Source organism: Trichoplusia ni, chromosome 13, assembly GCF_003590095.1.
Source record: "Trichoplusia ni isolate ovarian cell line Hi5 chromosome 13, tn1, whole genome shotgun sequence".
Classification (NCBI taxonomy): Eukaryota; Metazoa; Arthropoda; class Insecta; order Lepidoptera; family Noctuidae; genus Trichoplusia; species Trichoplusia ni.
Window position 1 is genome coordinate 5,594,979 of NC_039490.1, and position 14,817 is coordinate 5,609,795.

Consider the following 14,817-nt stretch of genomic DNA (forward strand, 5'->3'; position numbering starts at 1 on the left):
AGAAGACTAAGTCGTATATTTCATAGTGGTTTCTTAGGTTTACGCGAATGTTAGACATTGAAATGAAACTACGGTTTAATTTTAGATTTTAGTTCCCGACGTTTCGAAACCTTTGCAGGTATCATGGTCACGGGCAGACTCAGTCTTGTATTTCAATTCATACTGGTATTGTACCTACCTTTAGCATTTATATTATAAGTTACAACCTTTACCTGTCTGGTGTATTTAAGAGTTGATAGCAGACTAAAATGTAATCCGTTTAGAACTAACTCAGATTAGGAATTTTGGAATCCAGTACATTGTAGTTAACGTATCTAATTGAAGTTAACGTATCTTATAAAAGATTCACACAACAGAAGCGTGTAAGTACTTTATACTCTGCTATGGAGCTTTAGCGAAGGCTTCAACTAAAGTGGATTGCAATAGGATATTATGAATTTATAATAACACAATTATGAAACGTGGAGAATTGCAGGCGTTCCACAGGGATTACCTACGTTGGTGTAATCTGTTACAACCTACGAAGTACTACGAAGTTATTGGTATTTATTTTGAGATATTTGGTGTGAGAATATTCGACGTGTTCTCAGAGTTGGAGAAGATAAGTAATAAACTGGACGGATGTTTCGTACTGTTTACTATTATAAGGCCATTGATACTCTATGAAAAAGACGAGAAACCTGAAGATTTAATTTTCTCGTCGCGATCGGCTGGGGATTGTAATAGTCGGTTAGTGTGGATAACTGTGTGAGGAACAGTGGAAAATCCGAACAAATCCGAACTGAGTGTTCATAAAGATATTTTTTTTTACAAAGTACATTCTTTGTAAAAACAAAAACTATAGCAAATTATGAGAGGTAATAAAAAAAAAGAGTCAACGAAGCGAAAAATAAAAGTTTATTGAAACCGTTTGAAATAAGGCTAAGACAAAAATAAGCGTGTAAGATTTATTTTGACAAACGACGTGTTGGAGGCCCTCCAGGATGACGCACCAATTACGTTTCTCAACTTGGAGGTGGCCCATGCTTAGCAGTGGACCGTGATAGTAGTTAATTGAATGATTGATTAAATATTTATAATAACTAGTTCGCAATGAACTTCTAAGGTTCCATATCTAATTAAAACGCTACCAAAATTAGGAATAGCTGCTAATATCAATCATGATGACGTAAGCAGGCTTCAGTAACACGAAGTAGATCAGCTCGGCGACGCTGATGATACTGAAGCCGAGGAACAGACTCAGAAGTCCACCGATGGCACCTGAAATACAATACACGACTCTATGGTATGGTGATAGAGTTTATTTTAAAACACACATATTTGGTACCTAGATTTTTTTAAGCACGTCTGGCAAGTCACTTATATATCCTTCAAGGATCTGACAGGGTTTTTCATACATACTGTATAGCAAAAGAAATATCGAAATAATCATATTACTATTATATTTTATGTTAAATCACAATTTTCTATTTGTTACAGGCAGTTTTTAACAAAATCTCTAATCCTTTGCTAAGACCTAATTGCATTGGAAAAGATTTGTAATGCAATTAAGTTAACCTGCCTTTGGTACCAAGTCTTTCTTTACTTATTTAACTAATCTAACAATAATTTGAATTACTTACCGACAAAATAATAATCATCATATTGCGCATGACGATGTTGTCCAAGAAACATGTCGTCGTAAAAGTGAACGTTGATTTTTGTCACCTCTCCCCTGCTTGCAATAGAGGGGTTAGTTTAACTTTTAAACTAAGGCTTTGCATGTTTATGGGAAATTACGTAAGGGGGAAACTTAAAAAGGGACATCACTCTACATGGTATAGCGCGCTGTCTCGCTCCAATACAAAAACAGCCTTATATGGCCTGTGTTAACTGAAGGCAGAGATAGACGAGTGGTCGAGGTCACCACGAAAATCTCGCTGTGCAAGTATCTGAGTCTGGGTGTCTTTGTGCGCATGATTTGTATGTTAGTGAAACCCCCGTGACACAAGGATTAAATTTGTGCGGGAGTGTTCTTTTTTAATTTTATGAACAGATAAAGCGAGAAATTTATTTAAACTAGGTGTCACATTAGTCTACAAGAAGTACTTGCTTCAGTATCAACTGGGTAAAGGGAGAAATTGGTACTTACAGTTTAAAGGTACCCCATTTATGTGAGGTATTCTCTCTGGTCAGGTCTGAGTAGAAGACTTGATTAGCATAGATGACGTCATTACAAGATGGATGACACGACTTGGACTCGTGTTGTGTCCCTCTTTCATCTTCGCTCTCGGCGTAGTACGCGTAAATCAACTGCTCTTCTACTTTTGCTGAAGAAAATATAATTTGTGTCAGTTTTTTTTGTTTATTATTAAAGGACGCGAGTAGCGAGACACAGATCCTTGTCCTACGCGGGTATCGAACCCGCGACATGTCACGCTCAGTAGGTTTGGCTCGCTGGTCCTTACCTAGACAAGAAAGCAGCATAAGTATTTGGTAGATTTTAACACGCAGGCGTAACATAACCTTATGTCCATCATCCAAACATTGGCCTCGGTTGGGAGTCGAACCCACAACTTCGTAAATTCGACGTTAGTTTCAATGGTAACTGGTAGCATACTAAAAGTTCGTAGATACTTTACTCGTAAATACACGTTTATTATTCAAGATACTTTAATGCTTATTTAATTCTCACCTTTGACACTACTGATACAATTAAAATCAACCTTCGTTGTGCAGATTGGTTCCGAAATGTATTGCCCTGAAACATTCATAAAAAACATGCACAACATTTTAGGCGCATGAAATAATGCAATTGTACTTATTTATTTACAGATATATTGCCCCAAAAAGCAGGAAAACGATTTGTTCTTTCCTTATGGCCCCTAGTGGGACGATAACAGCGAATGTAAAAGATTTCAATAAATTATTGTGAAATGTTAGTTTTAGCTTTGTTTCCTGTATTTTGAAATACCGATGATATTTTACTGAAACATTGTACGAAAAGTATCCCGAAAGGGTGTTCTTTTTTTACTGTTTATACATTTAATAATTTTAAGTAGAACAAACTTTACAACTTTCCGTTCAATTAGAAGTCCCAGAAATTGAGCTCGTGACTAAGCCGCATAAGTGAATCGATCACAGGTTAAGATATGCTTGACGCTGTTGTAGATGGGTGACCTTCTTTATCATAACGAGTTCCTCCGTGTTTCGGAAGGCACGTAAAATTGTGGGTCTCGGCTGTTATTCTTACATCATTGACAGTCGTTACAGTTATTCAGAAGCTTGAAAAGTCTGACAACTGTAAGACTCGATTATGCAAGAGGTGAGAGAACCCACAGCTCAGCGTTTATAATGAATGTACACTTTTCTTGTGCAATTGTCACTTGTTTACACTTTCAAAAGAGTTTAATAAGATCAACTCACTTGGCCAATGAAACAGCACACAGTTACATTTATTCCTTGCTTCCTGCACCCACAAATCATGTTTACAATTACTATCAGTATAGAACTCATAGTATTGAAGCCTCTTTTCGTTCTGGAAGAAGCACTGCCTCTTGTACGGCGAGAGGGCTCGGAGGGACGAGTCGGTCTTGTAAGTGAGAGGAGTGACTTCAATTGTCGTCATGCGGTCCATTGGGAGGCGGAGGACTGTGCTTGTGTAGACGTGGTCTGTTGGTGAGGCTATTAGTATCTAGGAAAAATATATGTATAATAGATAAGAAAGATAAAAATAAATTAATCAAGGATATGTCTTATGCTCAATGTGATATTGAGTATATTTGAAGGGAAATTTATGGCTGTAAAAAATTACAGGCTTATGAATGAACTTTTCCATATTCTTTTTTTTTAATTACTCCTGCTCCTATGATGTCGAATCCTTGTGTTGCTGGGGGTTTCACAAACATCCAGGCATTATTACACTAATGCTTATCCGACACGAGGATGGAAACCGAAACACGACGCAAAGTCGTTTTTTCGAGGTTACTATAACCACTTGGCTATCGATGCAGTCTGAATTGAAAAGTCCTTTACAGGTTAACAAAAATGCTTTGCATGTTTGAAATTATAATGCAGGTTTTACTAGAAACTTACAGTGAATCCCAAGCTATTCCCCTCACAAGCGTACTGATGTTCGCTATTATTGAGAAACAGTTCGACTCCCAGACCGTTAGACTCGCCGGACGCCATGACCCTCAACGGCTTCATAGTCAGGTCAGGAGGGAAGACCTTCGGGTAGCCGATATCCAGGCCCCATTCCAAGGCTGCTGGTGTAGCGTTCTTGTTGAAAACTCTATGCCAAGATAAGGTTTCATTTGTCCTGTAAATGTTGAAACTGTCATCAGTATTTTTCATTTTAAACTTCTCCACATGGTCACATCAATAATTTGTTTATTGTCGTGTCCATGTCGAGGGAAGGGAAACGTTTAAATATTTTATTTAAATTTTAGTATTTTATTCAACGGTTACATGGTTGGGTGTCTTTAAAATGTTTTTGAGACAATTGTTCAATATTCAGACTAGTTACTATCCAATTGCCTAATATTGTTTATCATGTTTCATCTCAACGAAGTTGAAACGAATGACATCTTATATGACAAAAAAAATTAGACGGTTTGGTCTTAGATTTTTTGCCACTTATCTGAGGTTAACTTACATGGCATTCAGCGGCAGACTATTAAATGCGTAACACAGTCCGTAGTTAGTGAATATTGGTTCAAAGAGCTCACAACATTTATCGATCTCCCAGCGGGAGTCATGCAGGGCTGGCCAGTTGCAGGCTTTGATGACGTCAGAACATGTTGGCGCACCCTGAAAACAACTCATTTGGAATTTTTGGACATTATAAGGGCTGTTTGTTTGTGCTCTAGCACAACGCTTGGAGTTCTTTGTTATTGTTATAAAAAGGCTCCCGTAAGGATTAAGTTTCAATCCTTGTGTCGCGGGGCCTTGAAAAGAATTCAAGTCACATGCACAAAGACTCCCAGACTCAGTACAAGCATTTATGGCGCTACTTGGGAGAGGCCATTGTCTAGCTATGGACCGAAATCAATTCATCAAGCAACATAGGATGAAATACAAAAAAAAAAACAATTTAAAAACTAACTGAAAATATAATTTTAAAAATAAAATTTTCTTTTCAGAATTCAGGAAACAGATTGTTTCACAGCAGCGCTGTTCTTTAACAAAAATGCTTACAGTTCTATTTAATTTAAGCAATACCAGTACCTTGGTGACAAATTCTCGGAGTTTAATAAACTGGTCGTCAGTTAGTCTGTTTTCCATAAACTTGTTTTCATTCTTCATCCTGGGGCATACTAGGGAAGCAAAGAATTCCTGCAAACTAACGAATTCATATTAGGGTGGGTACTGATCGGTAACGACCGGGCGGTGCGAGACGTGACAAATCAGGTTTGACTCACTATCTCGCCACCGTTATCCCACGAGGGAGTCCGGTTGGGTCCGAAACTAGTCAATTAAAGTAACAAGTTGTAAGTTGAGCTTTTATGCCAACAGTCCAAATAAACCGTTGCGTCATAATGCGGACAACATCACATACATTGTTCTGAACCCAAAGTAAGTTGCTAAAGCACTTGTGTTATGGATTTCAGATACAACGAAGGTACCACAAACCCCCAGACCCGAGACAATGTAGAAATGTGAATTTTTACATTGACCCGACCGGGGATCGAACCCGGGACCTCAGAGCTAGCGACACCTTGAAACCGGTGCGTACGCCACTCGACCACGGAGGTCGTCAAGCTGTAGCTTTTATGCAGAAACTGTATTCGCCCTCTATTTTACGTAAGATTTTGCCCGAATGTTCACTTTGTAACCCATAACGTTACACGCAAGTCTGTGCAAACCTTTATACTTCATATTTTCATAGAAAATTCCAGGGCAATGTAATTTTTATCCTACCCATAATTTGTTCTGATTTATTAGTGCACTGCTCGGTAAATGAAAAACGTAAGGAGTTGTTAGATTGGAGATTGAATTCTTTGGAAGTTGTGAATGAAGATGATGTAATGTCTTGTTAAAACAATCGTGATAGCGGAAAAAGTGTTTTGTAATACTATTCATTTTAAAACGTTTATTTCTTCTTTGTTGTCAGCTCTACATATATCTACATTTTTTTTGTAATGCTGACAGCCCAAATAAAGTATCAATGAAATTTAAGACGTGGATTAAACAGAATTTTATTCATTTAGGAAAAAATTACATCTACATTAAAACTTATTTCGTTCATTTTAATTTATGTTTTTATTTTTCCCAAAGATCATTTGAAACTTACCCCTTTAACTCCGACACGTCAGCATGCGACTTCTTCACATGCAAATGGGGGCAAATTACCACAGTTGGGAAAGGAACTGCCCATATGGGCGTGGGAACAGAGTCGATGACGTTGACGAAAGGGGTCGAGGTCCACTTGCAGAACAGCTGGATGATGACGACTGCGCAGATGAAGATACTGATGAACATGATAATAACCCATGTCGCCTTCTCTTTGCTGCCAAAGGTGGGCTCGAAGATGTATCTGGTAGAGTGGAGATAGGTTTTTAGGTCAATAGAAGCTCTTAAGGAAATGGGGTTCCTAGTTGTAATTTTAACTAAGCGATTGTGTTGGACTTGTTAATGAATGATGTGGATGAAGGTTGTGCTGTTTTAGTTTACTAAACACAACACAAATTAATAACACATTTAAAAAGCAATCTGACTACTTTAAGCACTGTAAGTTTTTTACTATTGGAATATGATGAATGAGACTCAAACAAAATAGGTTTTCATGAAAAAAATACTTTAAACATAATTAAGAAAATGAAAGGTACTCACTTCACTCCATGCAAGGATCCTTGGTAGAAGAACTGCTTCAGCCCTTTCATGACTTCGCTGACCCACTTCTCGAGCACTGACTTCGCTTCCACTTCCTCACTAATCACTGGCTTCTCAACATCCTTATTTATAATCTTATTTTTATTCAAATTTATCACATCTGGACTTATATATTTGAAATCTTTTAAATAATAATCTCTGAAATAAAGATTTTCTTCAACAGACAAATTATTTGGGATGCTGTGGATTTCGTTGATTTTATTTTTGTGGTATTCAAACATTTTAGCTTTTCGTTTTAAATGAGTCTTTACATGGTCTTTACTGATCAATTGTGAGCAACGAATGGAGGAATTGTTAGTCGATCCAATACTAATGGTATTGCGGTACTTGTATTAATTGGAGTAAATGCTATTAGTGCACCATTGACAAATAAACTGGTGTGTTTGGATGTTTGTTTGTTGGTCTAGTAAATATCTGAATTCGTCAGTGCTGCAAACTTACTTTAAATAATATTGCACTATCCAAACTATGTAATAAAATATTTGAGTTGCTCTTTAATGTGGAGGCTAATTATTATTAAGACATTTTTGAGCTAGGGGTTGGACATAAAACATTAAAGATGCTAATACCAGATAAATCGCTTTTTAAAAGCTAATCTCTGTACCACAAACTGACGCGCATCATTCTTTACTTAAAGAGTTTGATATGGATAATAATAAAATAATATTTTTAACCTTTACCAGCTAGACGTCACCATTCAGTTAAAAAATAAAAATATTAAATATATTTTGTTGGTCTTTTTAGTAAACATCCTTTGTTTTGTCCTGTCAGTCTTTCGGTGCTAGCTAAAATAATATACCAGAAAAAAAAACTCATTTTATACATTTCTCTCTGCAGGAGAATAATTTTTAATAATTATCGTTAATAATATTATCTTATTGAAGATTAATCTTGCGATAATCTTGATATATTTTAAAGATCATTTATAATTTAAGGCGTAATTTTTGGTATATCAAAATACGATACCCATGTCAAGCAAGATTTACCTATTCATTGCCAAGTTTTTAACAGCTGCCAGCAGCCAGAGTCACAGCAAAAACGAGTATCCTACAAATGACACCATCAATATTTCGCTGTTAACTCTATTGCCGATATTTAACGCTGTTTTTATTCGATTTAAAAACACTTAATTAAGTCGATTTCTTCATTATTTATTAAACAAAATGTGGTACATAATTGATCAAGAAACGCTTAAGTTGTAGTCATTAAGGTGACGTTTTTATTAAAATTCTAAATTGTTTTTTTCGGTTTTTAGTACATCAATTTATCGTAGGTAAATATATGATAGGTGGCACTGATAAATATGTTTTCCCAACTATGTTTTGGTTGCGTTCCAGTCTAACCGGATTCAGCTAAATACCAGTGTTTTACAATTAGCGACTGCCCGATACACTATACATAGGTGTTCTGGTTGTCAGACTTTCAAGCTTCTGACTACCTGTAAAGACTGTCAAAGATGTATGAATAACAGCCGGGACCCTCAATTGAACGTGCCTTTCATGGAAATCGTTATTACAAAGGTAGTCACCCATCTACGGACCAATCGCGCCAAGCATAGCTTAACCTGTGATCGATTCACTTATGAAGTTGAACTGCTCAACTTTCTCAATCTTTTACATGAACGTTATTTTCTCCTTATTTCTTTATTAAAGAACCAAGCATTATAAGATAAAGCCTTTTAACAACACCTAATTCGTTCACACACGTTACATTTCATAAGTACCTATCAAATATAATCTCTAGTCATGCAAAGGTTAAAGATTATGTTGTCTCAGTCAAAATAACCAACATTTCAAGTATGAAAATCATGATAATAATGAAAGTACTTAGAATAACTAATTTTCTTAGACTATACAGAATTAATTAAATCGTTTACGGAGTCAATTGTAGGTGTAGGATAGGGTATTTGATAACTAGTCCATCGGATCGTTTTTTAAAAACAAAAATGTTATAATATATTCAATATTTCATATGGAACAACGAAATATGAAGAATATATTATTGTAAGTTAAATTCTCCCGTGGCGGTACTTATCTACTTTCTAACAGCAAACCAAATAGCCAGAATATTAGAATACTAAAATAGAAACCGACAAGCAACATGTTATACTATCGCGATCGGTTCTACAGCCTTATGGCAAATAAACAGACGGATAGCGGTGGATAAGTAATGCGGTACCATGTTGACCCTTGGAACATGGAATCCTTTAAAGGAATCATAGTCTCACAAATATTTATAGATCATACAAATATTTGTACCACTCGGCTATCGATCCTATAATACATCGCAAAATTACAATCGCACAGCGACCTATACCAAGCCAAAGTCATACATTAACTTTGGCAATATAAAGAAAGTCGTTCGTCGATTGTTTTTTCTATCTTTATGGAAAAGTCAGAAGAAAAATAACTTTGATATTTTCTTTAGTTGTTAAAACTTGGAACGGGAATATGTAGCCTTGGGCGAAACTTATGGAGCGTGTGAGTATGTATTTACATATTTTTACATACGACTTTTATATTGATTTTGATTATTGTTTTTCATGTAGATTGTCTCTTTCAGGAAAGTATCTTAAAAATACAGAACATTTAACGTACTGCGATAAGAAGAAGATTTTGGTCTTGTATATTTTTGTATATGGGTAATATGTCAAGTTCTAAAGCCTAGATTACTTTATAGAGTTTCGTTTGAGAGTTTTCCTCAAATTCTTCGTAATTCTGAGAGTGATACAATAATATCAAGATTATTTTTTTTTAATAAATCATTCACAATTCTTGGGTTCTATCAAAATATACGCGCAGTATAACAATATTATTTATTTTTAGTGTATATATTCTCATTTCATTTTGAGAATTGATCTCAAAATAAGGTAAGATAAAAACTGTAAATTCTGAAACTTCAAAAGTATAACGGAAGAGGGTTAAAAAATCTGTCAGTATTTAATCTGATGGTATTTAATTAACCTGCCGGTAAAGACTGACTTCAAAGACAACGGATGGAATAATAAACTAGATCTAATTATACCGTTTGATGTGACCGCCGGTTTTCAAAACGAATCGATGAAAAGTTACCTTACTTTTTGACTCCTGAAGAAGGGTATTTTTCGTTGTATTGTTTTAAAAGAGTGTAAAAGGAACATACGTCAATGGTACAAGTCTGACTATGAGATTTTTGAGATATCCATTATATCCAATGCGATTTTTGCAATATGAAAACCTTATAGATATTTTGTGCTAAATGAAAGGATCATTAATCTTTCTTTAAATGGTACAAGGCCTGAAACAAATTTAGTAATGTATGAGTAGTGGCACGATTAAAGGATGCAAACATTGACGGTAGTAATGTTATATTTTAACTCGCTTTTTTACAGCGGCTTCGCAAGCTACAAATAAAAAATAATCCTACGGAACATAACATCGTGTTAAAAACCATCCCATGTATCCAGGTTATAAACTATCTGGGTACCAAATGTCGTCCAAATGCGTTCAGTCATCCATCTATCGAAACAAACTACCGTATCAGTAGGATAACATTATTATTATTTTTTTTCAACCGTTACTTTTCCACTGCAGGGCAAAGGCCTACCATAGATTCTTCCACTCTGTCCGGTCTATTGCTTTTGCCATCCACTGTTTGTGGTACGCATCCAGTTCGTCGCGCCATCTCATTCGAGGCCGTCCTCGTCGCCGTTTTATGTTTGATGGAACCCAGAGAGTACTGACTTTGGCCCAGGAGTTATCGGGCAAGCGACAAACGTGGCCGGCCCATTCCCATTTTAAATGGGCAACTTTCAGACCAACGTCGGCGATTTGTGATAGGATAACATTATATCAGTTATTTTATTGTTAATCGGATAATTCATGTTTTGCAATCAAAAGCAAAAAGTTTATTTAGTATTTGTAGGAAAAAAGTATAAAATTCATCAAGTATCAAGTCCGCTTATAGTGTGTCTATAATTCCAGAAACCTTGTAAAGTCAAGGATCGCGTTTCAGAACTAAAGGATTGTATTCTATTGAACTTATAAGCACATATATTAAAATGTATATTTTAGATAACTAACATTTAATATGACTGTATTCCTTAGTAAGTGCTGCGAGTTGAGATTTTTTTTTAATTCTTGCTACTTCGGTTTCCCTTTTTAGTGCCTGTCATGTAGTTTAGTGTTAAATAATGGAACCCATTTAGTATGTAACCCAACATTAATTGATTAAATTACAGTGAATACGAGGCAAAAATACGTTTCTAAGTTTTTTTACTTTTATACCCTGTCATCATCATCATCATTTCAATTTAAATGAGTTTTCTTAAAAATAAACATTTCCTGAATAATTCTTGGCAAGTCACGTTAGTCACGTACCGTTCCAAATATTTTATCAAAATTCTATACATTACATGTACAAACTTTCGTCCATATATTAGACGCAATATAATTCAATTTCTGATACGACGAGCCAGAGGTCGGGTCAGATAAGTTCATTCTGACACTATCGAAACTGACAAACAAATGTTTCGACATACTTATAGACGAAAATGTTCAAAACATGTGTTTTGTTTTACGTAATATTAAAGAAAAAAAATAATAGCGTCATTGGTCCCTAAAAAAGTATTTGTTGATAGTATAAAATTATTTCTTCCATGAAGAGTACTCATTTTCTATTTTATTTACGTTTTAAATATTATGAAGTAATTTATTCACATTCGCGCAACACGTTCGGTCGTCTGTTGTTTTTCGCACATTCAGCAACTTGGGGCTTATCGTTAAGGAAAACAAGTGAAATACATATGCACTAAACATAACTATTGAAAAAATTCACTTATTTTTAGCACGTAAATTATTTTTTTACTAGAGCTTTGTTAAAGTGCTATTAAAATAGACTGAAGAATATGAAATAAATTGAAGTTCAGTTGCAGATAAAGATTTTTTTTTGGACTGTATAAGAAATCATTTATCTTCCATTTTTTGTAAAAACTTGCCAGACATTATTTTAAGTAACAATTGAAATCATTTCCAACCCTACCTGCAAGGCAAACCTCAAAGTATTTTAAACATATAAAAAAAAAACTAAGTATCAAGAATGCTCAGTCGTACTACATGTCCATACAAGATATTCGTACACACACAGAATGGGCACCGACCGGGCAGTTATCACCAGTAGCAATAGAAGTACGGTTCACTTAAATAATAGTGCGATAACAATAATTAAAATTAATATATATATTTACGTAACTTAGGTAATTAATTGTGTAAGTGTGCGTGGTATTGTTTAATTATTTTCATATATTTTTTTTTGTAACTAATTGTGGTATTATACATATCTGTTATTATTAAGGCGATATTCTTAGTATTAAATCAAATCTATTTTAAATTTTGAAGTGATATGAATAGACAAAGTACATCTTGAAAAGAGCACTCTTGGATAAATATTGTGTCATCAAGAATCCTGCTTATTCTAATTTGCATTTACCTAAAAAGCTGCGTTATTTGTGAATATCAATCATTATTTCAAAAATACCGCTCTACTTTACGTAGTGACCGCGAACTTCTAAATAAAGATCCAAATTGAAAATGAAACCATCAGCCTTTTAAGTAGCTTTAAGTCTGACTGTGGCTGGAATTGTGGAAAATAGCTTACGAAGATTGCTACACTAACGTAATTGGGCTAAAAGTAATTGATTCATGTTTGTAAACTAGTATCAAGGCTTGAAAATTTGTTTGTCAGTTTGAGTAGTTTTAGGGGGTAATGTAAGGAAGTACTAAGCCGATAAAAAATAACAACAAAAACCCTTAATAATTGTGTCTGGCTATAAGTAAATATCATCCCAAAAAAGCGAGCGAAGGCACAGGGCCCCAATTCTGCTATCTACAACGGCCGATGAATGAATGAAATTTGGCTTAAAATTACAATTTTTCACTGCAGGACGGTATACTCTAGGTCAATACAATTAACTTCCAATTATTGTATTGGCAAAATGCTTAAGAGAAAAGGAATAATTTCAAATTTAATCCAATTGCCATTCATTCATCGATCATTGTAAAATAGCAGAATCGGGGCCCAGCTCTCCTACACATTTCTAAGTCACCATTTAAAATACTAAATAATCATGACCGACCTTTTTAAAGATAAAATAACGATGAAATGGTAGTTTTTTTCCGTTGAAACAATTAGATGAACCTACTCTGAGCAGCCTCGGGTATTTCTAGAATAGATTTAATGCAATTTTCCGTTTATAAGTAATGGTTGATGATTACTTATAGAACTTTTGTTGTTTAGAATGTTTTTTAATAAGTAGAGGGTATTATTTTTTATTTTTTATTTAGATTGTCTACGAAGGCTACCATTATTTGCTAGCTTTGTTCTTACGTTTAACGAGTAACGATCAATGCTTGTTCTTTTATCACATGCGGCCTTTAGTAAAAACCTCATGTGATTGTCAAAGTTTCGAATATTATAAAAATGATTTTTTAAACCATTTTTATTGTTTTTTTTTTCAGAATCATGACGCCTAGTGGAATTCTGTTATCAGTGACAATATTGCTGTCCATAGTTTATGAATGTAAGTAAAAATAAAAACTCGTATTTTTTCTAAATGTAAGATTTATTATGGAACGTTCTGTCAATTATTATGATGAGTCGAGATGATGTCCACTATGATCTCTACACTAAGATGAAAATGATAAAAGTCAGAAAACAAATATAAATATAGTAGTATGTGTTTTTTAATAAAAAAAAAAATATACCAAAACCAAATCTTTCGACACTACTTATTACGATTATTTTTTCGTTCTCCAGCGACCTGCATCCACTGTTTCTACTGCAACAGCGCGAACAACTCGGCATGCATCGATCCGTCACAGCTTGACGATGAGCTGCGCGGGCGCATCATACCGATCATAAACTGTGACATCGCCGTGCCCAGAGTCGCTGAGTACGATTTCTTTTGCAGAAAGATTGTGCAGACCAGTAAGTATTTCTAACCGATTGCATCACAGTATATAATTTAAGGTTTTATTGTTAATCTAATGAAAAAAAAAATGATTCAGTATAATTGAAAAAATTGAAAGTAGGTATCTGCATTGGTGACTTAAAAGTCAGTACTGAAATCTGTACATAATGACGCTGTTTCCTCGAAAAAAAAAATACACCTTATCAAATTATGTAACAAAAAAAAACTTTATCTGTTCCGAACTAGATACCTAATCAAATCACTTCAATGTTTTTATTTCGGTTTTTTACTCAACTTTAATTAGATCATCTATAGCTATACAGTATAACTATTTTTTACTGATTTTTAAGTCAAAGAAAGCTTTAGGATATAATCTGTTTTATATATCTTATAAATATTTATGTATCTATTTTGCATATTTTATAAACTTTCGTGTTAGTAGAGATGTTTATTTTAATTATACCAACTTTATTTAAACACACATACACCAAACATCACAGGCTTAACCTAATACAATAGTGTAGTTATGATCTTGTCTATTCCAGTCTACCACCCTCGCAAGGACTCGGAGATCCGTGTGACCCGAGGATGCGGCTGGGTGCGTCACGAGAAGCCGTGCTACCGCGCTGACAACAGCGACCACCTGGAGACCGTCTGTCAGTGCTTCACCGACCACTGTAACAGCGCTGACAACGTCAGCGCGTCCACTGCGACGGCGTTGTTTGTCGCTTTTGCAATCTGTCTTTATTACTATCGTTAATATCGGAGGTCGTGGGTTTGATTCTCGTCCAGGACGAATGTGTGTGTTAAGAGCATTTGTTCTGTGTCTGAGTGTAATTTATCACTTTATTTAGAAATATATAAGTATATCAGTTGTCTAGTACTCATAATACAAGCTTTGCTCGTTTTGAGGCTAGGTGGCTTTTTGTGAAAGTTGTGGAGTACTTGTATTACATGCATTCATAATTATAAAGAAAATAAATAAGATTTTTCCACGT

General features: G+C 34.9%; 2 protein-coding genes across 3 annotated transcripts; one reads left to right on the forward strand and one right to left on the reverse strand.

Moving 5' to 3' along the window:
- Positions 1-1,135: 1,135 nt before the first annotated feature.
- On the reverse strand, positions 1,136-7,508 carry LOC113500212 (pickpocket protein 28-like). The gene is made up of 11 exons (XM_026880921.1): positions 6,814-7,508; positions 6,275-6,517; positions 5,403-5,448; positions 5,209-5,316; positions 4,637-4,791; positions 4,075-4,300; positions 3,406-3,673; positions 2,675-2,740; positions 2,132-2,309; positions 1,623-1,714; positions 1,136-1,260 (listed from the first exon to the last, which is right to left on the reverse strand). The coding sequence occupies exons 1-11, from the start codon at positions 7,092-7,094 to the stop codon at positions 1,136-1,138; spliced, it is 1,788 nt and encodes a 595-aa protein (XP_026736722.1). The 5' UTR covers positions 7,095-7,508.
- A 4,507-nt stretch (positions 7,509-12,015) lies between these two features.
- On the forward strand, positions 12,016-14,817 carry LOC113500086. Of its 2 annotated transcripts, none has more exons than XM_026880756.1 (4): positions 12,016-12,118; positions 13,368-13,429; positions 13,666-13,836; positions 14,365-14,817. In XM_026880756.1, exons 2-4 carry the CDS (start codon positions 13,372-13,374, stop codon positions 14,577-14,579), a joined length of 444 nt encoding a protein of 147 aa, XP_026736557.1. In that variant the 5' UTR covers positions 12,016-12,118; positions 13,368-13,371; the 3' UTR covers positions 14,580-14,817. The 2 variants fall into 2 exon arrangements, with proteins under 2 accessions (XP_026736557.1, XP_026736558.1); XM_026880757.1 differs by having other exon boundaries at positions 12,019-12,106.

What these genes read in the sequence shown, in the direction of transcription:
- LOC113500086 (XM_026880756.1), top strand. Translation starts at nt 13,372, where the DNA reads ATGACGCCTAGTGGAATTCTGTTATCAGTGACAATATTGCTGTCCATA. An exon ending in GCTGTCCATAGTTTATGAAT is followed by an intron (nt 13,430 to 13,665) that starts GTAAGTAAAAAT and finishes TTCGTTCTCCAG; the next exon opens with CGACCTGCATCCACTGTTTC. An exon ending in CAGAAAGATTGTGCAGACCA is followed by an intron (nt 13,837 to 14,364) that starts GTAAGTATTTCT and finishes TGTCTATTCCAG; the next exon opens with TCTACCACCCTCGCAAGGAC.
- LOC113500212 (XM_026880921.1), bottom strand. Translation starts at nt 7,094, where the DNA reads ATGTTTGAATACCACAAAAATAAAATCAACGAAATCCACAGCATCCCA. An exon ending in TCCGAGAATTTGTCACCAAG is followed by an intron (nt 4,792 to 5,208) that starts GTACTGGTATTG and finishes AGTTGTTTTCAG; the next exon opens with GGTGCGCCAACATGTTCTGA. An exon ending in TGTGCTGTTTCATTGGCCAA is followed by an intron (nt 2,741 to 3,405) that starts GTGAGTTGATCT and finishes TGAATGTTTCAG; the next exon opens with GGCAATACATTTCGGAACCA.